The sequence below is a fragment of the Aotus nancymaae genome, unplaced genomic scaffold, assembly GCF_030222135.1.
Source record: "Aotus nancymaae isolate 86718 unplaced genomic scaffold, 86718_ANA_hifiasm-v0.15.2.pri h1tg000076l, whole genome shotgun sequence".
Lineage (NCBI taxonomy): Eukaryota > Metazoa > Chordata > Mammalia > Primates > Aotidae > Aotus > Aotus nancymaae.
In genome coordinates, this window is record NW_026988491.1 from 20,453,032 (window position 1) to 20,480,751 (window position 27,720).

The 27,720-nt window shown below is 59.4% G+C and overlaps 1 protein-coding gene across 2 annotated transcripts in view; it reads right to left on the minus strand.

The window, feature by feature from the left end:
- Positions 1-393: 393 nt before the first annotated feature.
- WNT7B (Wnt family member 7B) overlaps positions 394-27,720 on the minus strand; it is a 41,035-nt gene continuing 13,708 nt past the window's right edge. For both annotated transcript variants that reach the window (XM_064368355.1, XM_064368354.1), the window contains exons 2-4: positions 16,350-16,576; positions 6,147-6,418; positions 394-873 (exon numbers count right to left, since the gene is read on the minus strand). In XM_064368355.1, coding sequence (XP_064224425.1) covers positions 394-873; positions 6,147-6,418; positions 16,350-16,576 — 979 coding nt within the window. The remainder of the gene's footprint in view (positions 874-6,146; positions 6,419-16,349; positions 16,577-27,720) is intronic.

Consider the following 27,720-nt stretch of genomic DNA (forward strand, 5'->3'; position numbering starts at 1 on the left):
TGTTCTGTGTCCGTGCCGCCAGGTGGGGCAGGGAACGCTCAGTCTCGTCGTCACTTTGCTCTCTGGGATACACGTGTGTCTTGAAGGTTCACCTTCCCAGAGAGAAGAAAGGGATCTTGCTGGGCTCTGGCAGGGAGCACCAGGACCCCTGGCCTTGCTCTCTTGGTGGGTCGAGGGGGCCGTTCTGTCGCAGGAGGTGGGAGGAGGTGGCAGGAGGGAGCCCCAGGGAGGTGGGCAGAGGACGTGGACCCCAGCCGGTGCCCTCCTGCACCTGGAGCTCCCTGCTCTGCACCCGCCCCTGCCTGCCGCTAGCAGCACCAAGGCAGGGAAGGCGAGGATGTGTGAAACGCCGCGGGGTGGCTGGGCTGCCCACGGCCGCCTCCGGTCGCGCCATCACTTGCAGGTGAAGACCTCGGTGCGCTCGCTGCAGCTGTTACATTTGACGAAGCAGCACCAGTGGAATTTGCAGTTGCACTGCCACACCTTGGTGTACTGGTGGGTGTTGTAGCCGCGGCCGCAGCACATGGTGTCACAGCCGTCCGCGCCAAGCGAGGTGCGGTTGCACAGGCGGCCCTGCGTGCCCACGCTGCCCGTGGCTGCGTCCTCCTCGCAGTAGTTGGGCGACTTCTCGATGTACACCAGCTCCGTCTCCATGGGCTTCTGATAGCTGCGCAGCTGCTTGATGCGCAGGAAGGTGGGCTGCCGCAGGCGGCTGGCCCGCACCACCTCCACCTGCACGGCCGCGTTGTACTTCTCCTTCAGCAGGTGGCCCACCTCTCGGAACTTGGGCAGCGTGGTCCAGCAGGTCTTGGTGGTGCAGGAGCCGGACACGCCGTGGCACTTGCACTCCAGCTGCATCCGGTCCTCCAGAACCTGCGGGCGACAGGAAAGCTGCTCGACACGGCACGGCCCGAGCTGGACCCCTCCGAGTTCCCCTACCCCCACCTCCAGCCGCACCCGGGAGCCTGCTCCTCCACTTCGGGCTGTGTGACCACGGGTAAGTGTCTCTCCCTCTCTGAGCCTCAGCCTCCTCACCCATTCCATGGGGCTATCACTAGGTATCCACCGCAGAGGAGGTTGCGAGGGTGCGATGAGACCATCTGGGACGTGGCAGAGCCTGCTGTACGTTTATGGAGGAGTTCTGTTAGCCTCTTGCAGCCCTTCAAGGAGATGCTATGGCCTTGTCATGCACTGGTGAGGAACTGAGGCTTGGGGGCTGTGGGACCTGCTGCAGGTCACAGGCAGCAGGGCGGGTATGCCCAGCAACAGTAGGTGCTTAATAAATGCGTGTTACCCGCCCCTCTACCACCATCTCTCCTGCTCCCCATCCTCAGACTTGGCATAGGGTCTGGTATGCAGCTGGTGCTTAACAGATGGCTGTGTAATGGTAGCCTAGAGTGCCCGTGGCCCTCGGCGCACGTTTTCCCGAGGCCGGGGGTGGGCAGGGGAGGCGAGTACAGGGGTCAGCGAGGCCCGGGCGTGCTGAGAAGCCGAGAAGCCGATAGCCCCGGTCGGCCCGCTGCTGTTCTTTCTCCCCAGCGTTACCAGGGCCCTCCGCCGGTGCAGCCAAGTGTTTTCCTTGGGCCTCCCTCCACGGCCCCGGAAGGCTAATTCCCAGAGCCAGCCCTGACCCCAGGTACTCATTTACCCGGATCGAAAGGGCCCTGCCAGCCGGGCCTGATTGAAGATGGGGAATTATTAGCTGGCGCCCTGCGGCTGCAGAGGAGCCATTTGTCAGCTGTCAGAGCTCTGCTGGCCTCACTCGGCAGCCCAGCCCTGCCAGGGCTTGGCCACCCTCTATCCCCCGTGCCAGAACTCACTGTCATGGGGCACCTGCTGTCAGCCCCCAGCCCCAGCCCAGTGGAGAAGTCCCCCAGAAAATGAACGAATGAATGAGTGCAAGAAAAAGGAGAGAAACAGCCCCACCGAGGTGGCTACTGCCCCAGGCACCTTCCTTGGCCTGGCTGCATGAGGTCCTCTGGGGCTCGCGGTTCAGCATGGGACACAGAGAGGAAGGCGCTGCAGGAGCCCAGGAAAACCTAATCCTGCTAGTGATGGTGCTTGAGGTAGGGCTTCCTGGAGGAGGTGTGGGTATTGATGGATGAGTCGGAGCTCGTTAGACAGAGGACAGTGACCCAGGAGGGGTTCAACATGAGCAAAGGTCTGGAGATCACTGAGCAGGAAGGAGAAGACTGGGCCCAAAGGCTCATCGGGGGGTGCTGGGTGGGCCCTAGGCTGGTGGCCTCGAGCTGGGGGTGTTCTCGGCTCTGCATCAATGATGCCCTTGGGCAAAGACTGGAGAGGCGGGGGAGGAGGCTGATGCCCCTCCCAGGACGGCTGAGGGTGGGAAGAGCCCAGGTGTCCTGAGAAGAGGACGGGGCAGCTTTGGGGAATTGCAGGGCTTGGAACTGCAGGGCTGGGAGGCTGAGCTGAGGTCATAGGCCAGAGCCTGGACCAGGTGTCTGGGCGACCTGAGAGTATTCTGGGAGCTCCTCCCTGCCTCCTGACCCTCTCCCATCCTGTACATCACCCCAGCTCCTGGTTCATCTCTGCTGGGATCTGTCCCCTCCTTGAAAAGCCCCTCCCTCCACTAACCTGCCCTTCAAGCCTGGAAGCTTCCCTGGACCTGGCCACACAGCCTGCTGGGATGCTACCCAGGCCAGGTGCCACCCCAGGAGCTGCCCTGATGCGGCCCCTCACAGAGTTCCCAGCTAGGAGAAGTTCACCCCCAACTCCAGCTGCTCACCCTCCTCAGACGGGCCTGGGTGTTTGGAGACCTGGCAGGCCTGTCCAGACCAGAGAGTGGGCAGCCATAGGGTCCAGCCCAAGCTGCCCTCTAGTGCTCCTGCTGTGGCCCAGGATGGCTGCCGCGATACCGTCTTCTGCATCCCTGCCCCTCCTCCCTCCCCTGCCCCGTCTCCTGGTCTTCATCAAGGCCAGGGAGCCCAGTCTCACGCTACTGCCCGCCTGGGGACAATTGGCCCCACAGATAAAGCTGATTGAGCTGCTATTTGCAGAGCGAGGGGCCACATCCTCGCTTGGCTGGGTCCCCTGGGCCACAGCCTCTCCCAGAAAGTGATCACAAGGTTCAAGAATGTGCCTTTCCCTTCTCCAGCGCCCTGGGCATTTGAGCGACAGCACCAGTGGTGCCAGTGCTGAGACGGGCCCCCTGCCCCAGGAGACCACCTGGCAGGGCACAGCGTGAGCCCATCTTACTCAGAGAAGCTACAGGCGGCAGCAGGGGCCGTTCCTCCAGGCCTTGGTTCCTCCTCAACCCTGGGGGCTTGGTTTGTGGGGTGAACTGGGGGGGCTTCAGGAGACGGCTGATTCAATGTTCTTTCCAGAATAAAGGTGTAGCCTGGGCTCTGGAAACAGTGCTCAGTTGCAGTCAAGCAGGGGAGTCAAGCGGCCACCCATCCTTCCATCCATCCAACCACTCATCCATCCATCCTTCCATCCACCCATGCACCCACTCATCCATCCACCTACCCATCCGCCCATCTTTTCACTCATCTTTCCATCCACCCATCCGTGCACTCATCCATCTACTATCCACCCATCCTTCCGTCAGTTCATATACTCATCCATCCATCCATCCAGCCAGCCATCCACCTACCCACCCACCCAACCTTCCATCCATCCATCCTTCCATCCACCCATGCATCCACTCATCCATCTACCTACCCACCCACCCATCCTTCCACCCATCTTTTCATCCATCCATCCATCCATCCACTCATCCACCTATTTACCCATCCTTCCACCCATCCAACCACTCATCCATCCATCCTTCCATCCACCCATGCACCCACTCATCCATCCTATGTACCCATCCACCCATCCTTCCACCCATCCTTCCATCCATCCATCCTTCCATCCATCCATGCATCCACTCATCCATCTACCTATCCATCCACCAACCCTTCCATCCATCCATCCTTCCATCCACCCATGCACCCACTCATCCATCCTATGTACCCATCCACCCATCCTTCCACCCATCCTTCCATCCATCCATCCTTCCATCCACCCATGCATCCACTCATCCATCTACCTATCCATCCACCAACCCTTCCATCCATCCATCCTTCCATCCACCCATGCACCCACTCATCCATCCTATGTACCCATCCACCCATCCTTCCACCCATCCTTCCATCCATCCATCCTTCCATCCACCCATGCATCCACTCATCCATCTACCTACCCATCCACCCATTCTTCCACCCATCTTTTCATCCATCCATCCATCCATCCTTCCATCCACCCATGCACCCACTCATCCATCCTGTGTACCCATCCACCCATCCTTCCACCCATCTTTCCATCATCCATCCATCTATCCATCTATCCATCCGCTGATCCACCCATCCTTTCATCCATCTATCCACTCATCCATCCATCCATTCATCCATCCACTCATCCACCCATCCCTTCATCCATCCATCCATCCGTTCATCCATCTATCCACCCACTGACCCATCCTGTCATCCATCCTTCCATCCATCCATGCAACCATCCATCCAGGCATCCACTCAACCATCTGCCCACCCATCCACCCATCTATCTATCTACCCATCCATCTATCCTCCCATCCACTCATCTATCCATCCATCCACCCACCCACCTACCCATACTTCTGTCCATCATTCCACCCACCCACCCATCCTTCCATCCATCCTTCCATCCATCCATCCCCTCATTCATCCATACTTCCATCCATTCATGCATCCATTCATCCATCCACCCATCCTTCCATCCATCCATCCACTCGTCCATTCACTCATACATCTGCCCACCCATTCACCCATCTAACCACTTATCCATCTACCCATCCATCTTTTTATCTATCCATGCATCCACTCATCCATCTACCAACCTATCGATCCATCCATCCATTCACCCATTCACCCATCCATCCATCCACCCATCCACCCATCCATCCATTTATCCATTCACCCACCCATCCACCCATCCAGCAATCCTGCCATTCATCTATCCACCCATCCATTCATCCAACAATAACTTAATAACCACTTGCAAGTAACCTCCGCATCTACAAGAGAAAGTCAAACCCCTGGCCTGCTGTTCAAGACCTGTTCTGTGTCAGGCCCTACTTGCTTCCCAAGCCCTGTGGCCTTCCAGGCTCCACTCTGACACTCTCCTAGATGCCCAGGCCCTCACTGTCCTGGGTGTGACCCCTGCACCCTTCATGTGAACCCAGTTCCCGTAGCCAGGCCCCTGTGTGATTCTTCTCTGCCCTGTGCTCAGCCTAGCACCTGGCATAGAAAAGGGTAGTGGGTGACTGGTGGCCTCAGCTCTGGTCCCTGGGGCCGAGGGATTCTTCAACTCCTCTTTGCCTGGAAAGGCAAGTCTGTCCCACACCTAGGGGACACCAGGAACACCCTGGGCCCTGCTGCCCTTGGTAGAGCCCCCAGGCCTTGGAGCCAGAGTCGGCGGGGCGTTCCACTTGGCTGGCTGCCCTATCTTAGGCCATCTTGCCGCCGTGCGGCTGCTCCTCCCAGCCCAGTATCTGGGGCCCTCATCTCCAGCGGGCGGGGCCCAGCTCTCTCTGACTTCTTCCCCAATGTGTCCCTGCCTGGATTTCCTCCACTGCCACCTCCCCACAGCCCCGGCCCCGTGCAGGAGTTGCCTGCTCCCCAGCAGCCCCCGGCTCACAGTGTCTACCTTCCTCAGGCAGCTCCTGCCTCCTGGGGGCATCCCTTCCTTGCTGAGTAAAAGACTGCCTCTGCCAGGAAGTCTTTCCTGGTGTGCTGATGTGACCTCTGGGACCAGGAATGCCAAGGGCAGAGACATCGGCTGTGGCTTGGGACATCCCCCCACCCGGGGTCCCCAGCGGAGCCCAGCTCACACCCTGCATTGAAACGGGGTCCCTGTCTCAGCTGGGGGCTGTGAGCATGGCTTCAGCACTCAGAGCCTCAGCTCTCACATCTCTGGATGGGACAGCCTCCTCCAGGTGTTAGGAGGCTCAGAGCCACACACGTGGAGGACCCAGACGGGCCCCGCCTGCCGCACACCTGCGGGGACTCAACCGCTTCCACTAGAAGAGGAGCCTGAGGCTCCGAGAGGTCCGCAGGTGATAGCGGCTCCAGCTGACGCCCCCACCGGCTGCAGCCACACCCTACCTTCCTGCCGGCCTCGTTGTTGTGCAGGTTCATGAGGCGCCGCGCATTCTTCTTGATCTCCCGTGCGTCCACGAAGCGCCGGGAGAAGTCGATGCCATAGCGCACGTCGGCCGAGCAGCCGCCCCACTTCCAGCCCTCGGCCTGGTTATAGTAGCCCTGCTTCTCACGGTCGCAGCCGCAGTTGCTCAGGTTGCCTTGGCTGCAAGCCGCAGTGACGGCGTGCGCTACGCCAGCCGCGGTGATGGCATACGTGAAGGCAGCCTCGCGGCTCCCTGCAGGGACAGACAGGTGCAGAAGGTGAGGCCCCAGGGCCCTGGGTGGGCTGGGTTCAGGGGACGGGATGCCGGGCCTCAATCCACCTGCTGTTGGCTGGCTGTGTGACCCTGGGCTCATCGCTTGCCCGCTCTGAGCCTCTGACTCACCAAAGTGGGGCTGATGGGAACCAACTCTCAGGGCTGTGGTGAGGGCAGTGCCTGGTATACAGCAGGCTCCAGTGCACCCTGTGACCCGCCCCCCCGCCCCCAGCATGCAGTGCCACCTCCAGCTTCTCTTCCTGTTCCCAAGACTCTGGGTAGGAGAGGCCCAGTTTCTCCAGCCCTGGAAGTGAGCAGTGGGGAACCGTGGAAGGGGACGGGACTCCATGGGTCTGCCCCTCCCCTCTGCCAGCCTCCCAGGAGCTCCTCCTCATGGACGGGCATTTGCAATGACCCCCGTGGGGACCAGGCGTGCATGGCCAATGCAAGCTGGAGCGACAGGGAGCATGGGGGTCCTCGCCTCCACCCCCAGCCAGGACCTAGGCAGAAGTCACACTGCTCACAAGCTCTTTGTTGCCATCCCCCTCTCTGTCCACCCACCTTCAGTCCATCTCCAGACCCTGGGGCCCTTTTCCTCACCTCCTCCCAATACCCCTGCCTGGCCCAGGGGCCCCGGCACTGCCTGGACTCGGGCAGCAATCCTCCCTGCCTCCCTCATCCCCCCAGCCACCAGCTGGCTCACTCCAAGGCGGTCTGGGCAGGGCCCTTGCTGGCACCTTCACTGCTCCCCTCTGCCAGTAGAGCCAAGCCCATGGCTGGGCTGGGAGGGGAGGGGCCCAGGTCAATGTCTGCTGGCTGCCCCAGCCCTCTGTCCCCATCCTCTGCCCAGAACAATGATTCAGCTGGGCACGGCAGCTCACACCTGTAGTCCCAGCACTTTGGGAGGCCGAGGCAGGCAGATCACCTGAGGTCAGGAGTTTGAGACCAGTCTGACCAACTTGGTGAAACCCTGTCTCTACTAAAAATACAAAAATTCCCTTGGTGTGGTGGCAGATGCCTGTAATCCCAGTTACTCAGGAAGCTGAGGCATGAGAATCACTTGAACCCGAGAGGCAGAGATTGCATTGAGCTGAGATCATGCCACTGCACTCCAGCCTGGGCAACAGAGTGAGACTCTGTCTCAAGAAAAAAAAAAAAGAGTGCAGAAGGGCCCCCAGTGCAAGTGAGGGCAGCTGGTGGGGGTGTTACCAGGAGGGTGGACAGGATCAAGTGGAGGAGTTGTCTCAGCCACAGGTGGCTTAGGTGGCCAGGGATGGCGGGGGAGGCGAGGGGCAGTGGGACACGGCTGGCTGGGGAGCTCCTTGGTCATCTGAGCCCCCGTCTACCCCTACCCCACCTGGTCCCCAGGCTCCTCACAGCCTAAAGCTGGATGGGGAAGTTCTGTGCCCCGTCCCCAGTTTACTGATGTAGAGATTGGTGAGGAGACACCCCTGGGCCACACCTGCAACTCCTGGTGTTACCTGGCCCAGCTGGTGCAGTGCCCGTGTCCAGGCTGGGGGCCTTGGTCTAGACAGGCCTCGCAGTGGCCATTGGGCACGGGAGCTGGACGAGACGCTCAGGGCCCAGGTGGGGCCCCACAATGGTCCCCTGTGATTGTCCACACCCCAGCCTGCCCTTTGACCCCAGCCAGCACTCAGTCACAGGGGTCAACTCCCTGCCTGAGCTAGTCTGGCATCTGTATCCCTGACACACACAGAGCTCAGGCTGGGGACATCAGGGTGGAGGCAGGGACCATGGCATGGGCAGAGAGGCCTCCAGGCCACAGCCCGGCCCCAGTCCCTGCTTGTGCAGCTGAAGGATCAGAAGCCCAGAGCCCTAGCCTACCTGCCCTGCTGCAGTCCTGGCCTGGACCCCCGGGGCCAAGGGAGCTCTGGCCAGGGAGGGCTGGGCAGACTACCCTACACCCTGCGCCTAATCCTGCACCTTAAACAAAGGTGATAGCAGCATACATCTCACGGGGTCCTATGTGGGTGAGCTGAGGCAGCGGTGGGCTCAGGACCGGCAGGAACATGAAAGTGCTGGGTGCATGTGGGCTGCTTTTATTCATGTTGCCCATCTCCGAGCAGGCCCAGTCCCTGGGCCCCACGGTCCTGGCCTGGTGCAGCCTGAGTGGGTGCTGTGTGTGTGCATATGTGTGTGTGCATGTGTATGTGCATGTGTGTGTGCATGTGTGTGAGGGCATGTGTGTACATGTGTGTGCATGCATGTGTGCATGTGTGTGTATGTGAGGGCATGTTTGCATGTGTGTGAGGGCATGTGTGCGCATGCGTGTGCATGTGTGAGGGTCTGTGTGCATGCGTGCATGTGCATGTGTGTGAGGGTGTGTGTGCACGTGCATGTGTGAGGGTGTGTGCATGTGCATGTGTGAGGGTATGTGTGTGCGTGTGCATGTGTGCATGTGTGTGCATGCATGTATGCACGCATGTGTGCATGAGGGCATGCGTGTGTGCGTGCATGTGTGCATGCGTGAGGGCATGTGTGTGCGTGTGTGCGTGCATTTGTGTGTGCATGTGTGAGGGCGTTTGTGTGCACGCGCATGTATGTGAGGTTGTGTGTGTGCGTGTGCATGTGTGTGGGTGTCTGTCTGTGTGCGTATGTGTGCATGTGTGTGAGGGTGTTTGCGTGTGTGCATGTGTGTGCATGTATGTGAGGGTATCTGGGAGTGCATGCGCATGCGTGTGTGAGGGCGTGTGCACGTGCGTGTGTGCATGTGTGAGGGTATGTGTGTGCATGTGTGCATGCGTGTGTGCATGTGTGTGAGGGTATGTGTGTGTGCATGTGTGTGTGCATGTGTGTGAGGGTATGTGTGTGTGCATGTGTGTGTGCCAGGTGTACTGCCCTCTTTCTGTATGTCTCTCTACATGTCTCTGTCCTTTCCTTTCTGTTTCTCCCTCTCCCTCTGGATCCCTCTGTCCCTCTCTGTCCCTCTCTGTCCCTCCGTCTCTCTCCAGCCCCGCCCGGCCCCCGCCCAGGCTTAGGCTGAGTCAGCGTCTCCACACTAAGCTCTTCCCTGCCGTTGTCATAAACAGATCATTGGAAAAAGTCATGCCAGGTCCAAACACGCCGGCGCCCGCGCGCCTCAGGCCTTTGTTCCGACCCAGCAGAGGCCCTCACACGCCAAGGGGCAGCCCCCCAGGTGGGAACAGCAGGCTCCGAGTGGACAAGACCTGGCCCTCCGGGAGCTTTCTCCCAGTCCCGAGGCATGGGGGAGCCCGGGAGTCCCCTCCTGTGTCCAGCCCAGGGTGACCTGCCCTCAGGAGTGCTCTGCAAAGCCAGCACCTGCCTGTGTGAGGTGGCACAGAGACCCCTTCCTCCCTGGGGCTGCCCCAGGACCTCCTGGCACCTGGATCCTGGCAGGCAGTTCCCTGAGAGCCTGTGGGCTCCTTGGGCCCTTGGGGCCGCATGGCCTTGGGTGGGTCACATGGTTTCCTTGTGAGCTCAGGTTCCCCTTCTGTGATGCATGGACCACAGGCCCCAAGGCGGCCATGTGACAGTCCCCATCCCAGGCAGGGCCTCAGGATGGGCTCCAGCCATGAACGAAACGATCCTCCCGGAAAGGCGGCAGGAGTCAGGCTGGGTGGCGGCTGAGAGCCGGGCCAGCTGTGCCCCCGTGAGGCAGAGGGAGGGGCCCTACCCACCCTGGGCTCTGTGTCCTGCCTCCATGGCCCAGGACTCTGGAGCCTTTGCTCATGGAACCCATATGGGAAGCTCTGTGGGGACCTCCCTGTCCCCATTCTGAGGAGAGACCCAAACCCTAGCAGAGTCCCAGCTCGTCTCAGCCCCTCCTGGGGCAGGTGGGGCACCAAGGCCCCCAGGGTACCCAGCTGCACCCAGGGTCACACAGTGAGACCCAGGCAGGTAGGGCCTGTGTCCTTGGCAGTGGTCGCTCTGTGGCCAGACCCCATCCCCACCCGACTCTTGTCCCGGGTGTCAGGGCCCTGCCCAGGAGGATGGAAAATTCCCAACCTGGACGAGTTCCAGGTGGCATTAGAGGGGCCATGTGGAAGGATCTGGGACCAGAGGACCAGCCACCACCCAGGCCACAGGGGCTCCGTGCCACCCCCAGGAAGGGCCACAGCCCCTCAGGTTCCATCCTCCCGGGCGCCAGTGCGCTGCCTTCCTGGGGAGGGGTGGCCCCGGATCATCCCACCCGAGTCAGGCGTGGGCTTAGGCAGCTTCACCTCCAGGAAAGTCTTTCTGACTCTGACCTTCAAAACCCTGGTATCCCTACAGTCCTGGCTGCCTGGCCCCTGAGCCTCAGAAATGTCTGTTGTGCTGCCTTGGGCTGGGCCCCTGTGATGAGGGTGGAGGTGGGGAGTGACCAGGGTCCTCAACCTGAGGCCTGCAGACCACCAAGATGTGGCCAGTTCAAGACTGGGCCAGCAGGCATTGCCTCCCAGCCTGGCCCCATTGGCCTGTGCTCACCCATCATGTCCTGGGTGCAAACGCTGGCCTGGTATACAGCAGGCACTCAATGAATGCAGGCTGAAGAACAACCAGGCCTGGTGAAGGGAACTGCCCTCCCATCCCCGCTCTGGCTCTCCCCCAGAAACAGCTGGTCAGTGACCCTTGCCCTCAGACTGCCTCACCCCGTGCTGGAGGATAGTGTCCTGGGAGTGACAGTCAGATCCAGGTTCAAATGTCCCCTCTGTCCCTGACCAGGTGACTGGGGCTGCTGTCTCCTAGCCCCTACGGGTGCAGCACCACTTCATGGAAGTCTCACGAGAGCCGCAGGTGTCAGCGGATATCTTCCAGTAGCCACATTCAGAAAAGTGAAAATAACTTTGGTGACCTTTTTTCTGAGACAGTTTCACATTGCACTGCCCGGGCTGGAGTGCAGTGGCGCGATCTCGGCTCACCGCAACCTCCGCCTTCCAGGTTCAAGCAATTCTCCTGCCTCAGCCTCCTGAGTAGCTGGGATTACAGGTGTGCAACACCACACCCAGCTAATTTTGTATTTTTAGTAGAGATGGGGTTTCACCATGTTGGTCAGGCTGGTCTCGAATTCCCGACTTCAAGTGATCCACCTGACTCGGCCTCCCAAAGTGCTGGAATTACAGGTGTGAGCCACTGCGCCCAGGTATTGAACTTAATTTTGATAGTATATTTTATTTAGCCAATATATCGAAAATCTTACCATCTCAATATGTAATCAGTGGAAGAGTTATTCAAGAGATATTGTCCTTGCTTTTGGGGTTTGAGTCTTCAAAATCCATGTGTATCTTACACCTACGGCACAGCTTGGTTGGCATACACCATATTACAAACGCTTCCCTGCCAGAGTGGCCTGGGGCCACCAGAGTGAACAGCACAGCCTGAGAGGCCTTGTCCTTGCTGGGGGTCGGGGGGGTCACTGGGCCCGGACTGCAAAGCCCTGCAGGGCTGCAGATGCACTTGGCCTGGGAATCACCCTCTGTCCCCACCGCCCCTGGCCTTTCAGACACCCCAACATGGATCCCTTGGCCCCTCAGACTGTCCAGCAGCCGACAGCCCTTGCTGAGCCCCTGCCGTGCACAGCCCAGAAGACACTCCCCATGCAGAGCCTACCCCCGGCGACAGCTGTGCTGGTGTCCCGGGCCACTCACGTGAGCATGGATTAGGGGCAGTCCCTATGCCTGGTCATGTCTGAGGCCGGCACATGATGGGCAGGACTCAGTGTTCCCTGGCAGCTTGAAGGTGGGGCTGGGGGGCCTGCGATCACGCAGCCACTGCCCCAGGCACAGGCCAGTGGTCCCGGAGGACTCTCGGTTCCAGCGGGGGCGGCGAAGTGCTTGGAAGGAAACGACCCACAGAGGGAAGGCTCTCACCTGCTCAGAACCTCCTACACCTCCTGGTCCCTCCAGAGCTTCACTGGTGCTCCAGTCCTGCCCCCACCCTCCAGCCTCTCCTGTTAGCCCTGGAAGTTCTTGTCATTCCTGATAAATGCTCTCAGTTTTCTGGCCCCGGGGCCTCAGCACATGCTGTTCCACCCACCTGGCTCCCCGCTTCCCTTTGCTCATCTCCAGGCTGGCCTGGGTCACCTCCTCTGGGAAGTCCTTGCTGACAACCCTGATTTGACAATGGCACCTGTTAGAAACTGCCTTGGGTCTGGGCACGGTGGCTCACACCCATAATCCCAGCACTTTGGGAGGCCGAAGCAGGCAGATCACGAGGTCAAGAGATGGAGACCAGCCTGGCCGACATGGTGAAACCCCGTCTCTACTAAAAATACAAAAATTAGCTGGGTGTGGAGGCCTGTACCTGTAGTCCTAACTACTCAGGAGGTTGAGGCAGGAGAATTGCTTGAACTGGGGAGGCAGAGGTTGCAGTGAGCCGAGATGGTGCCACTGCACTCCAGTCTAGGTGAGACTCCATCTCAAAAAAAGAAAAAAGAAACTCCTGCCTTGCTTGGGGGCCTCAGGGTTCCGACAGACTTTCCTGGGATACGAGGTTCTCCTGACACTCACGCCACCCCTTTGTTCTTCTCCCCCCACCGTGGCAGAGGACTGCTCAGCTGGGGACAGTCACCTCTAAGCTTACTTCCAGTCAACAGAAGAGGTAAGTTAGGGGCCTGGGTGAGCCACAAGCCTCTCTCAACACCTGAGGCTCGGGAGGCCTGCAGGCATGAGGGAGACCCCAGCAGTGGAGGGGAGCCTAGTGGGAACCTTGACCCTCTGAGGGGAGCGGAGTGACTGGAACCCAGCGCCCAGGGCAGAGCGGAACAGGGTCATCAGAAGAAACATGTCTAATGCGTGGAAGCGAGCCCACCATCCCCGGACGCACACAAGCACCCACACCAGGTGATGGAAAAGGGACTAGAATTTGCACAGGGAGTTCACTTGCCCTTTTAAGGGTACCTTTCAGCCCTCTAGATTTAGGCACAGCCCAAGGTCAAGGCCTGAAAGGGGCTGTCCCACCCACGCAGGCCAGTTCCCCTCTCAGAGCCAGTCATTAGTTGGCACCGCTTGAGTGGCTGTTCCCACGAGTGTCCCGGCAGCCTGCCAGCCTATGGCCCAGCTCCCAGCCCGTGCCAGGGCACCCAGCTGGCCTCGGACATGGCTGGCCTCCCTGATCAGGCCCTCTTCCTGCTCGCGACTCCCCACAGCTGAGCCCTGGAAGGGGAACGGGGCCTGGCGTGCTTGGGGAGGAGGAGCGAGATAGGCCTGAAGCTCCGGTTTTCGGAAGGGATGCGGGGAACCAGGGTGAACACGGGAGGCAGCCACTCACACTCCAGGCTAAGAAGTTAACATTATCCTGAGGCCATAGGGAGCTATTGAAGGTTTTGCAGGAAGAGCTTCTGTTCAACTCAGCAACTAGGGCTGGTGTGGGCAGGAGGCAGTGACAGCTGCCAGGGGATGGCCAGAGAGGCAGGCCCTGCCGCGGCCATGGGGCAGAGCCCTGGGGTGTGCAGGGCAATGACATCAGGTTTCTGCTGAGATAACTGGCCAGGGGAAGGCTGGGGACGGGAGAGTCAAGTAACGGGGTGCTGAGTGTGCTAGGCCAGAGGTTCGCACGGGTTGAGAGGAATGGAAGCTGCGGGCAGGAGTGAGGCGTAGCTGAGAGGCCAGACACTCACACCGCCAAGGGGGCCAAGGGGCCGAGGTGCGCCTGGAGGAGCCGACACTGCCCAGCTGGGACTGGGCAGAGAAGGGGCAGCCAGAGGGATGGGAGGAAGCACAGGCTACAAGCCGGGGCCCAGAAGCCAGGGAAGATGGGGGACAGTCGGCACTAGAAAGGTCACGAGGGCCCAGGCCAAGAGCAGCGGGGGTGATCAAGGGTGTGAGATGAGGATGGTGGGTGTGGGTTTGCCTCCGAGATGCTTGGGAATGTAAGGCGGGTGTCTTAGGTGGCCTCCATAGCAGCAGAGCCTGATGTAGGATGTAGCGCTCCCAGGATTGAGGGACAGAACAGGACACACAGCTAAGTAGGACACCAGTCTCATGGCCGCAGCCTGATCCCAGGCGAGCTTGGGGACCCCACAGAAACACCCAGGGTGGCCCCCATGTCCCTCACCCTGTGTCTCATGCACCCAAATAAAGTCCAAGCTCCCAGCCCTCAGTGGAGGCATAGGGCATTTCCACGTCGGCCCCCTCCAGCGAGGTAAGGCGGTGAGGATTAGCAGGAGCCACGAAGGACACCTGATCTCAGTTCCACCACGACTCCCCGGGGGCTCAGCTGGGAGGCAGGGGCACTCACAGCTGCCTCCGAGCCCAAGAGCTCAGCGAGGAGGGGCCAGGCAGGCAGATGGGCCCTGGCACGAGTGAGCACCCATGCCAACGCCCTCCCCGCCGGGTGGATGGGCAGCTCCGCCTGCCACAGCTGGCACCTGCAGGGAGGGAGCTGCACTTGGGTGGTGGGGCCCCAGGGAGCGGGCGGTGCCACCCTCCTCGCTGTGCCAGGTGCCACCCACGGGCTGCTCACCACAAAGGGGCCCCCGGGGGCTTTCCCCTGCGCCACCCCCAGCCCCACACCAGCGTTCCAAGCCCTGCAGAACCTAGCTCTGGCCTGTGTCCCAGCAGCTGCGGCTCTGCTCAGCTCCAGGATCAGAAGGACAAGTTATGCCCATAGGCTGGGCACCCCTGCAAGCCTGGCACTGTGCCTGAGTCACCCCCCCTCTGCCCCTCACCACAGCCTGGAGGCCAGGGCACATCACTGGCCCCACTCTCACGCACACAACACAGTTTATTGAGCACGCAGGAGAGCTTCAGGGACCCAGGCGAGGGCCTGCTGGCTCGGAACTCACGTCACCAGTGGGAGAGCTGAGGCCCTGAGCAACCCCAAGTGATGAGCTCAAGGTCACAGCTGGATTCAAACCCAGGTCAGCCTCCAAAGATCGCTTTTTATTTTTTTGAGACAGAGTCTTGCTCTGTCACCCATGCTAGAGTCCAGTGGCGCGATCTCGGTTCACTGCAACCTCCCTCTGCCTCCCAGGTTCAAGCAGTTCTCCTGCCTCAGCCTCCCAAGTAGCTGGGATTACAGGCGCCCACCACCGTGCCCAGATAATTTTTTGTATTTTTAATAGAGGTGATGTTTCACCATGTTGGCCAGGCTGGTCTTGAACTCCTGACCTGACAGGTGATCCACCTGCCTCGGCCTCCCAAAGTGCTGGAATTACAGGTGTGAGCCACCACATCTGGCCCTAAAATCACTTTTTAAAGCCCCCCTCTGGGTCTCAGTCTCCTTGGCTGTAAAATGGGCATGATGAAGCCTTACCCTCAAGGCTGTGAGGACAGGGAGGGGTTGTGGCCTCAGGCACTGTGCACAGTCAGCAGGGATCTTGCCAGTCCACCTGGCAGGTTTTGGTGGTTGCCTGGTCTCCATTAAACCAGAGGCCCACCCCCTCCACAGCCCAGACTCCTTGTTCGCATCCCCGCCCACCTGCCCTGCCCTCCGACCTCGGATTCCCCGTGCTGTGTGTGTCGTGCATGCTGAAGCATCCTGCACAACTCATGTGGTTCTCTCTACCTGGAAGCCCCTCCACTCTTGTAATCCATAGCATTCATCCCGCCCTTCCTGTGCCCCGACTACCTACCCCATGCAGGAAGTGTCACTATTCCCTACTCTCCAGATACAGGAACAGAGATGTTGCCAGAGGAGGTAAAGTGCCTCTCTCTACATAGCTTCTAGACAGCGGCAGAGCAGGCCCCAACCACTGCATGCCACCACCAGCACCGCCATGCCGCCAGCAGCGGGCCCACATCCATGTCACCACGATGTCCCCCTGCCCCAAGCAAGGACCCTCATCTGCACATACAGCCTGGCTCCCATCGAGGCCTCCCCTGTCCCAGACGCGGCGGTGCCCCATAGGGAAGCCAAAGAAGTTGCCATCTGGAGGCTGGCATCAGTGGGCGGCCTGGCCCCCTGCCCTGGCCGCGATGGCTGGGCCCCTTGAGCCCAGAGGCGCCCTTACCTACTCGGAGCTCTTGCCCGAAGACGGTCTTCTCGCCAAGCGCAGAGCAGTTCCAGCGTCCGAAGCGGAACTGGTACTGGCACTCATTGATGCCCATCTGCGCCCCCTCCCCGATCACAATGATGGCATCGGGTCGGCTCTGGCAGATGGCACGCTGCCGCGGGGCGAGGCCAGGAATCTTGTTGCAGATGATGTTGGCTCCCAGGGCCACCACGGATGACAGTGCTCTGTGGAGGGGAGCAGACAGAGGCCATGAGATGGTGGTGGCCAGCACCCCCCCTCGCACCCCCACCTTTCCCGAGCCCTGCACTAGCTCCGCCCACCAGGGCTAGCCCCGCCCACCAGGGCACGAGCGATCCCTACCCTCAGGGGCCATTTCCCATCAGCTCGCACGAGAGACCCCCCGGCAACCACACATGTCACCCCAATTCACACGTGGGACCCACACGCCCCAGGCCTCTGAGCCTCAGAACGCGAGAATCATGCAATCACAAGTCCCATGGCTCTCCAGGCCGCTGAATCAGATACACGGCCCCTTCTGATTAGAGAGAACCGTGCTTGGGATGTGGCAGCCACCAACTCGGGACTGTCTGCAGCTGCCTCCAAGCAGCAGACCCCAACTCCAAGACCACCGGGGTTTTCCCACCATTTATAGATACCCTGATGGCCCCTCCATGGCAAATGGGCCAGGCAGGCCGCTGAGCAGGCAGGCAGCCAAGCCCACCCAGTACCAACTCCAGCTCTGGCCTACCTTGAGAGCTTCAGTTTCCACACCCACGAAATGGGGGTATAAAACACCCATCCCCCCCAAGCACCCACAGGCTCAGACGACCACAGGGAGAAAGGCTGCACCATGAATTCCCTCCTGTCGGGGTGACTGGGTGCGCGCAGAGGAAGAAATCGGGCCTGCAACAAATTGAGCACCTACTGTGTGCTGGGCTCGGCAGGGGCCTTATTGCAATGCTGCAGCCTCGCAGTGGTCCCCTGAGGAGGCCTTTGTCATTAGTATCCTGGCAGCTCTCAGGACCTGAAGCCCTAGACAGGAAGCCACAGGCCACATTCACTGTACTTGAAGTGTTATCAGTGGGATTGTTTTTTTGTTGTTGTTGTTGTTTTGAGACAGTCTCGGAGTCTCGCTTTGTCGCCCAGGCTGGAGTACAGTGGTGCGATCTCCGCTCCCTGCAACCCCCACATCCCGGGTTCCAGACATCCTCTTGCCTCAGCCTCTCCAGTAGCTGAACTACACCCGGCTAATTTTTGTATTTTTAGTAGAGACAGGGGTTCAACCATGTTGGACAGGCTGGTCTCAAACTCCTGACCTCAGGGGATCCGCCCACCTCGGCCTCCCAAAGTGCTGGGATTACAGGTGTGAGCCATTGCGCCCGGCTTTATGTGTTTATTTAATGAGGTGAAATTCCCATAACATAAAATGGACCATTTTGAAGTGCAGGGTTCTGTGGCATTTAATACATTCAGTGTTGTGCAACCTCTACCACCATCGGGTTCCCAGATATTTCCGCCACCCCAAGAGGAAACTGTACCCATCAGTCCCTCCCCGTCCTCCCCTCCCGACCCCGGCAACCACCAGTCTGCTTTCTGTTCCTGTGGATTTTCCTATCGATGGAATCATTCGTTATGTGACCTTTGGTGTCCGGCTCCTTTCACTTAGCATCATGTTTTCAAGGGTCATCCACGTGGTAGCATACAGTGCTTCATTCCTCTGTGAGGCTGAGTGATAGTCCACTGCGTGGCTAGGCCACGTTTTGTGTATCCATTCATGGCTGGTGGACATTTGGGCTGTTTCCACCTCTGGACTATTGTGAGTCATGTTGCCATGAACATGCGGGTGCAGGTTTTTGTTTGAGCCTCTGTTTTCAGTCTCTGGGGCATGAACCTAGGAGTTGCTGGGTCGGGTGGTCCCTTTGCTTTCGAGGACTTGCCGGACCGCCCTCCACCGAAGCCGCACCAGTCATCTGGCTTTATGCACCCTCGAAGGGACGGTGAGCTGGAAGGAAGCAGGTGGCTGGTTTCAGGCCGACCTGCAGGCAACAGTTGGGTTTCAGCACAGCGCTGGGCTTCAAAACAACAGATCAGGACTGTTTAGTGAGGGAGCAAGATGTGGGAGTTGGGGGGACCACCGGGGCCTCCCTGAAGATTGTGCCCATGGCCCTGGGCTCCTAGTGTGCTAGGGACCCTTCTTCTACCAACTGCCCGCTTGCCCTTTTCTTGAAAGAAACAAGTCAGTGATTTTCCAGGGCAGTGACACCCACAGCCAGCTGGAAAGTCCCCGGGTGGCCTGACAGCACGTGCTGCAGCCGGGCGACACTCAATCCCTGAGACCCGCCTGGCCTGCCTGCTAATCTGGCCAAGGCCTCCTTGGGTCTCCCACGGGCACAATGGGCAAAAAAGCCCCAGGCTGGCATTGAGGAAGAGCATCTGGATGGGTGGGGCTGTGATCGGGTTGGAATCTGGGGAATTCAGCCCAAAGTAATTGTAGATCCTCGGAAAACCGAGCTTGGGAAATGAGACAGATGGGAACCCTGCCAGGCACCCGGCTTGGCGTGGGGTACAGTCTGCCTCAGTCCTGGCCTGAGGGATACTCTCCAGGCCCAAATTCTCCCAGCAGGCTCAGGGCCAAGAAGCCCCCATTACCTGGAGTAAGTGCCCTTGCTGGGGGGACCCTGATGGGACTTAGTGTGGGCCCCGGGGGCAGCAACAGAGCATTGCAATGGCCAAAGCTCTGGCCTCCCGCCTCCAGGCAGCTGTCCACCACTGGCCCTGCCAGCACCCGGATCTGACCGTGTCAATCCTCTGCTCAAAGCTCGTCTGTAGCTCCCCATTGCCCAGGGGACTATCGAAGCCCCTTGCCTGGAACCAGAGGCCTCTTGGGATCTGGCCTCGGATGACCCCACCTCCCAGCTGTGTCTGCTGGGCCCTCTCCTGGGTGCTGCCCCTTCTCCGTTTTTCTGTCTGACATATTCCATTTCCCTTTCAGGACCCCAGTGAAAGCCCTGTGGGCTCAAACTCCCTATTCCCTGGCACTGAGGAGGAGCACGGTGGGCGCTTGTTTTGCTGGGTAGACTCATCCTGCGTCTCACAGTCACTGTTCTGTGCCCGGCTTCACCCTCGGGCGGTGGCCCCTGCAGGACAGTGTCGAGTCTACGCTCAATCAGGACTCGGGGCTCCCTGGTGTGGTCATCCTGAGTGTTTGTGGAATAGATCAATGAATACATGAACAAGTCAGCATTTAAGAACCACATGTCAAAGAACTCAACTCAATGAAAAGACAAACAGCCCAGTAACGAGCAAAGCGCTCTAGTCACTTCTCGGAAGAAGACACACACGCGGCCAACAAGCTCTTGAAAAGATGTTCAACCTCCGGAATCACTGAGGAAGTGTAAACCAAAACCACAGTGAGATACCGCCTCACACCCACCAGGAGGGCGAGGATGTCAAAAAAGAAGGAAAGAAAAGAACAAGCGTTGCCAAGGATGCGGAGAAACGGAAACCCTCATGCATCGACCACAGGAGCAGAAAACAGTGCAGCCACGGAGGCCGACAGGTCAGCAGTTCCTCAGCAAGTTAAACCTGGCGTTACCAACGATTCCACCCCGTGGTACATATTCACATGAACGGAAGACAGGTGCTTAGACTAAAATTTGTACACAAATGTTCATAGTAGCACTATTCACAATAGCCAAAGGGTGAAACAAACTCTAATGTCCAACAGTTGAGTGGATAAAGCACGTGTGGTCCATCTATACAATGGAATATTATGCGGCCACAAAAAGGAACGAAGCACTGAGTTATGCTGCAGTGTGGGGGAATCTCAACAGCACGGTGTGACCTGAAGGACGCTAGACCCCAAAACCACATACTGTGTGGACAGGAAACTTCCAGACTAGGCAAATCCATGGAGACAGAAAGTAGAAAGGGGATTGCCAGGGCTGGGAGGAGGAATGGGGAGTGGCCGATAATGGGTGTGGAATTTCCATCTGGGGTGATGGAAAGTTCTGGAACTGCGGTAACAGTTGCATCACATGGTGAATGGACTAAATGCCATTGAATTGTTCACTTTAAAATAAAGTGGTAAATTGTATTTTATGTATTTTAACCACAATTTCAAAAAACTCTACACACAGGACTCACACACTCAATGAAGATTAGGACCCGGTTGAAGGGGACGCTGGAGGCCCACCCCGCAACGCCCTGCTTGCTCTCCTGCACACTCACCGGGGTGTGTGGGACTGATGGATCAGGGAACTAGAGCCCCCAGCAGCCCCCTGCGTGCCCGTGCACAGGTTAAAGAGGAAGGGAGGGCATCAGGGAATAGAACACAGGCACCTGCACTGTATTTTCCGCCACGAGTATAAATAATCAGATGTGGTTGGTAATTCAGAAATAATTTCAAAAGCGTCTCCCTTACTCAGTGGGGGTGTTTGAGTTTCCACTAATGATACCAAATGCTCCCATTCTGAGGGTCAACGCTGGGCCACCTCACCTGTGTATCATTTAACCCTCACCTTGTTAAGTGAGTGGTGCCGTCCCCAGTCTGCAGGTGTGCAGACTGATGCTCCCAGAGGCCAGGGAACCTGCCGGGGGCTGCACAGCCAGGCTCAGAGCCCCGACTCTGAGTCCAGAACTCAGGCAGAAGAAGGAGTGCCACACGGTAAGTGTGCAGCACACGCTAGAACAGGGCCTGGGGTGGGCACTGTGTCGGCTTTTTATTCTCAAAACAGCTTAAGTTCTTCCTCCGCTTAAAATCCTTCAGGCCGCGCATTCACTGACTCCAGGCGCACAGGCGGCTCCCGTGCAGCTGCCGTCCCTGCCCTTCCACTGCTGCCCTGGGCACTGTCTGCTCTGACCCCTGCCTTCCCCGAGCCAGCCTGGCCCATGCCATTCTTTCTACCTGGAGGGGAGGGGGCTGGAGATGGGAGTGACTGGGACTGGCCTTCCTTAGGGAACGGTGGGCATGGGAAGTGGGGTAAAAATATCTCCCAGCTAAATAGCTAGCGACCTGGAGGAGGCCATAGAGCCACACAGGCAGCGTGCTGGGGCCACCGGGGAGCGCGAGCCGGCATGAGCACCGTCAGCAAGGCCTGTGGGTGGACTCAGCTTCACTCCAAGTGTCCTAACTCACAGTGCCGGCTTCCCAGTCCTCGGCTGCTTGCCTGGGTGCCCAGCGGAGGTTGGCCAGGGAGGCTCTGAGTGACAGTGAGTGCCGAGATTTTGGGAGGGGGACGTTCATGTTTCAGTCGCTGACCTTTTCCATGGAAAAAAATTCTGCCCCCAGCTCGTCCCCCTGCACTGAATGGGGCCTCGGGACACAGGCGACATGGCAGGTGGGATGGGCAAGTTGTGAATCTGGAATGTCTCCATGCCCCAGGCGGGGCCGGTCCGCTGCAGAGGGGGGTGCTTATGGGATAAGAGTTTGGCCCTCTAGACCAGAAGCCTCCTCCTCATTCCCCAGGGACTGTGGATCAGACCCTGTGGTCTCAGGCCAGTGGCCGGCAGAGGCCCGGGAGCTCCCTGAGTTGCATCCCAGCTGGGCTTTGTGCTGGCCCCATGTGCAAGGAGGGGCTGCGGCTGGGTAGTGGGACGACCTGGCTCTTTGGCAGTACGGCCCCAAGGGAGGGGGGCCGCCTCCAGGAGGAGGTGGCTGTAGTGGGGCTGAGGGGAGCTAGACCCCCAAACCACATACCGTATGGTTTCATGGAGATGAAATGTCCAGACTAGGCAAATCCAGCCCCTTCAACCACTTCCCGGTGACAGATGGGAGCAGAAGTGGCTAAGAAGCAGGTCCTTGGTTGCAGCGTTAGCAGGAACCAGGCCAGCCCCGCAGCCCTGGGGCGCCTGCATCTGCATCTTCCTAGCTGTGAGGCTCAGGCAAGTTTCTTAACTGTGCCTCAGTTTCCTCCTCTGTAAAATGGAAGTGATAACAGCCTAATACATCTCAGAGCCGCTGGGAGGGCCCATCACTTGGTGTCCACAGCACAGGCCACTAGGCTGCAGTGAGAGCCCTCATTACTAACCCTTGAGGCCTGAGACTGGGAGGCCATTGGTGAGCTTTCACTGGATGCACAGACTCCGACCCCCAGGATCCAGCCTCCACCTGGAGACCAGGGAGCAGCTTCGTCTACGGGGCTCCAGGCCTGAGACCAGCAATTGTGAAGCGCTGGGTATCCACGTCAGCCACTGCGTGCACCACTGATGGTCCATTCCCTGATCAGTCCTTCCCTGCGACCCAGCAATCTCTCTCCTGTGCCCAGGATAAACCCGTGTGCTTGTGATCACCCAAGGATACGCACATGGGTCTACAGCACAAATGGGGAACAACCCAGGTGTCTGTCAACAGGAGGATGGCTAAACTGTGGTCCACGCACTCGGCGTGCCACTACTGGTGAGGAAACCGCTGACACTCGTCAACACGGATGGCCTCATGGACAGCGTGGTGCAGGAAAGGAGCCAGGCAAGAGGACGTGTGGGTTCCAGTACTTAGAAGAATCTCCAGGCCAGGGCCGGGCGCGGTGGCTCACGCCTGTAATCCCAGCACTTTGGAAGGCCGAGGCGGGTGGATCACAAGGTCAAGAGATCGAGACCATCCTGGTCAACACGGTGAAACCCCGTCTCTACTAAAAATACAAAAAAGTAGCTGGGAGTGGTGGCACCTGCCTGTAATCCCAGCTACTCAGGAGGCTGAGGCAGGAGAATTGCCTGAACCTAGGAGGCAGAGGTTGCGGTGAGCCGAGATCGCACCATTGCACTCCAGCCTGGGTAACAAGAGCGAAACTCCGTCTCAAAAAAAAAAAAAAAAGAAGAATCTCCAGGACAAGCCCACCTCATCTGGGAGACAGAAATCAGAACGGTTACCCTTGGGTGGGTGGCACTGACTGGGGCGGGCAGAGGGAGCCTGCCAATATGGCAGAATGTTCTATGTCCCGAGACAGGTGGTGATTACATGGGTGCACACGTGTGTAAAAGCACATCAAGCTGTCCACTGGAGATTTCTGCATTTTACATAAGCTATATCTCAGCATAAAGGTAAAGTGTTACAATATGTGACTTTATTGAAATGGAGCAGTAACAAGGCAGGAATGGAAACTCCAACCTTCTTATAATAATTAAAATACAGAAAACAGGCCGGGCGTGATGCTCACGCCTGTAATCCCAGCTCTTGGGAGGCCTTTGTCACAGACTGTCACTCAGACTGTTACAGGTCAGTCGAAGCCAGCTCGAGCCCCACTTCACATAGGGTTGAGAAAATTCCTGCTGTCCACATCAGGGCCTGGTGTTTAAAACTGGGGGACAGGTGGTGAGGACTATGGGGGTGAAACCACCCAAAGTAGCCCATGAGAGGGCACACCTCCCTGCCAGCAACAGGACAAGCTGTGTCTTTCTGGTGATGAAGCCTGGGAGAAATCAGCCTATGTGATGACACAGATGTGGGCTCATGTCCCGAGGAGGCCTGGGAGCCAGGCACCTCCACCTCAGTATTCCGTTTCTCCTCCACATTCCCAAAAACCGACCCCACAAACCACAGCCCAGCTCCGTTTGGCCGTGGAGGGCAAGCAGCCCCACAGCAGCAGAGCCTCCCACCTGGCTGGAGCCCCGCTTCCCGCCTCACTGTGGACAGACACCAGCGCCCAACATGGCACCCAGGCAGTCCTAGTGCTGCCCACCCCAGCCAGTTTCAGGGTGGAAGCAGCCCCTGTCCAGCCACTGAGAGTGTTCCCGAGAAGGACCAGGGTGGCTCTCCGGAGGAGATGTGGGATCTGACTTCTTCCTGGAACCCAGCTGGAGTCTGCCTCGGCCTCAGCATCCCAGAGGACACAGAGCCACAGGGGCCAGAAGCAGGAACCCTGGGGCCATCTGCCCTCCCCTCCCAGATAAGAGGCACCTCCCTCAAAAAGCTCATCAGAGGTCAGAAAGGCTTTCCCTGGCATGCCCTGCTCTGCCCCCAGGGCACTCACCATCCTGACCCCCACCACCCTGCCCCCCCACCATCCTGCCCCCCCACCATCCTACCCCCCACCATCCTGTCCCCCCACCATCCTGCCCCTGCACCATCCTGTCCCCCTACCATCCTGCCCCCCACCATCCTGCCCCCTGCCATTCTGCCCCCCCACCAGCCTATCCCCCACCATCCTGCCCCCCCACCATCCTGCCCCCACCATCCTGCACCCCCACCAGCCTACCCCCCACCATCCTGCCCCCCCACCATCCTGTCCCCCCACCATCCTGTCCCCCCACCATCCTGCCCCCACCATCCTGTCCCCTCACCATCCTGCCCCCCATAATTCTGCCCCCCACCAGCCTACCCCCCACCATCCTGTCCCCCCACCATCCTGCCCCTCACCATCCTGTCCCCCCACCATCCTGTCCCCCCACCATCCTGCCCCCTACCATCCTGCCCCCCACCATCCTGTCCCCCCACCATCCTGCTCCCCCACCATCCTGCCCCCCACCATCCTGCCCCTGCCCCATCCTATCCCCCCACCATCCTGCCCCCCTCACCATCCTGCCCCCTCACCGTCCTGACCCCACCATCCTGCCCCCCCACCATCCTGTCCCCCCACCATCCTGCCCCCCGCCATTCTGCCCCCCCACCAGCCTATCCCCCACCATCCTGCCCCCCCACCATCCTGCCCCCCACCATCCTGCCCCCCCACCATCCTGCCCCCCCACCATCCTGCCCCTGGGGCCCACCCCACCCTGACATCAGCAGGATCGTGGCCTCGGGGACTGCCTGAGCCTCCTCTCAGCCCCAGCCCCAGTCCAGCCTGCTTCTCCTCAGCCACTTTGGCCAGGTGGTCCCACACCCGCCCCTTCAGCCCTCACTCTTGCCCACACCATTTGCTGCTCCGTTCCTCCTTTGTGACGTGCTGGCCCCGACCTGCTGACCCCTCCACTGCAGAGCCCCTCCTTGGGGAGGCATTCCCCCCCATCAGCCCCTCTGGGAGCACCCAGACTGTGCTTGACCTCTCAGGCTGTCCTAAGGCCACTGTGTCAGTGGCAGACTGCCCAGGGTAAGGGTCCCCAGCATTGCCCAGCACCTGGCCGGGCCCTACGCTCACCTTGAGCCCCAGGGGGAGGAGCATGGGCAGCCCCCTCCCCAGCTCTCTGGGTGACAGGGACAGGCAGGCTCAACCTAGGCCTGGTCTCTGGCTTCCCTCCCAGCCCTCTGCCCTGGCTGCCCAGCTGCTCCGGGCTCCTGCAGCCCACGCTCCTGGCCTGGGGCGCTTTGTAATTCTTCCTTCTCAGGCATCTTCTGGCAAAAATATTTGAAGAATGTTCCAATTATCTGTGATCAGCCAGGGAGGCGGGCCTGGGTCCACCTATCCAGGAAGTAACTGGGCAGATACCTGGGTGGCAGTGCCTGGCCCCCATGACCACCCAGAGCCAAGTCCTTGCCAGCCTCTTCCTCAGATGGGCAGGGGGCTGGCCCGGAATTTTCCATCCACACTGAGGCTCTTCTATGGCTTTGGAGCCCAGCAGGGCTCCTTGGGGCTGAGTATGGGGCAGGGGCTGGTGGTGGCCTCAGTGTTCCTGCCTGTCAAATGGGGATAAGAATGTCAACCAGGTTGGGGTCATTCAGCAGACCCCGTGAACTGCAGGCTGCCTACTGGCCAGACACCCCCCACTCATCCAGAACAGAGCTCCACCCGCACCTGCCTCATAACGCCTGGCCCCACAGCAGCCCCGGCGCTGCCCTCAGAGGAGGATGGAGGGGACACGTTGCAGCTCAGAGCTGGGCGCACCAGTGGGAGGGAACCAGAGAATGAGTAGGACAGGTCTGCACTCAACAACTGGCACTACACACTGGTGGCACTCAGGCCGCCGTCCTTCCTCAGGGCCCAGCTCCATGGAGGCAGGTAGGATGGGGCTTGGGCCAGGGGCTTTGCCCAGCCACCCCAAGGTTGCTCTGAGTCTCAGCTTTCTCATCTGAGAGCCGGGGACAATCAGCCCTCCTTTGGGAAGTGTCCCTCCTCCCTGTGGGGTAGGGACAGGCCCAAAGCACTCCCCTTCCCGAGTAGGGTTCATGGTGTGTGGGGCCCTAGGGCCATTTCCCTCCCTGTCCCACCCCTTTACCACTCTGGCTTTCCCGGGTGGTTCTTGCCAGCTTGACCTTACAGATTAGGAAACTGAGGCCGAGAGAGAACAGCCAGAGGAGAACAGTGTGGGCAGGGGCCAGGGTAGAGCGTCCCCAGAGGAGGCACAGGCACAGGGAGTGGGGCGGGGGGGCGGGAAGGAAGGGGCTGGGGAGGGCAGAGGGCTGACATCCCCAGGGCCCAGCTTTCTGGCCCTCCCTGCCCCTCCTGGCCTCAGTTTCCCATCTGGGTAGTGAGGGACTGAGGTGACAACCTGGGTACCTGCAGCTGTGTCCTAAAGAGGTCCGCTCGCTTGCTTGCTCGCTTGGGTTGGGGTCCTGTGTTTGAGTTCTGCTCAGCCACTGACTCTCACTGGCCTCCCTGAGCCTCAGTTTGCCGGTCTGTCCAATGGGGAGAACTGCCCTCCTGGTGAGCAGGGCATCTTGCAGGCTGCCCTCCACGGCGGTCCCGCCTGCCACTCTTTCCACGCCGCTGCTCCGCTCAGCTCTCAGCCCTCAGTGTTCCCAGGGAAGGGAGCAGAGTGTCTGCTTGCTCCCTCGCTCCTCTGGCGGGCGGCTGCCCTTCCACCCTCCCTGCATAGCTGGCATTCCTGGCCTGGCAGCCTGGGACCCCACCCTGGAGAAGAACCAGACTGCCTGGGAAAAAGCTGACTAAGAGCTGGGGGCCCCAGGCAGGGCCGAGGTCACTGCAGGTGGATGAGCCACAGCCAGGGGGTCCATTGCACCCCTGGACAGCACAAGGAGCGCACAGCTAATGAGGTCAAAGGCAGACACTCCCAGTTACCATATCTGCTAAATCTGTGAAATAAGAGCTTCACCCACACACTATGACCCCCAAACCACAGGACACTGACCTCTGACTTTAGAACCTTCCAGATCTCTACCAGCACACAGGGCTCGTCACGATGCACCCAGGTGCTGGCCACACACACTGGACTAGATCCTCCCCCTCCAGCAGCTATGCAGGATTCCAGACCCAGCCTAGTGCCTCCTCCTCCAAGAAGCCCACCAGAGTCTCTCTCAGTTCTCCCCTCTCCACTCCCTGCAGGGTCACATCTGTGCTAGGCTCCTGAGGAAGCCGTTGGGGCTGAGATTCAGCTATGCCCTTCCCTAGGTCTAACCCCTGGCCCTTCTCTTTGCTTCCCACATTACAGATGGAGATAAAAACACCCAGAGATGCCACAGTACCTGAGACCCTGGCAAGGATGGCACTCTCAGTCCGAGCCCTGGCCCTGATGCCCCAGATCTGTTGGATGCATTGGC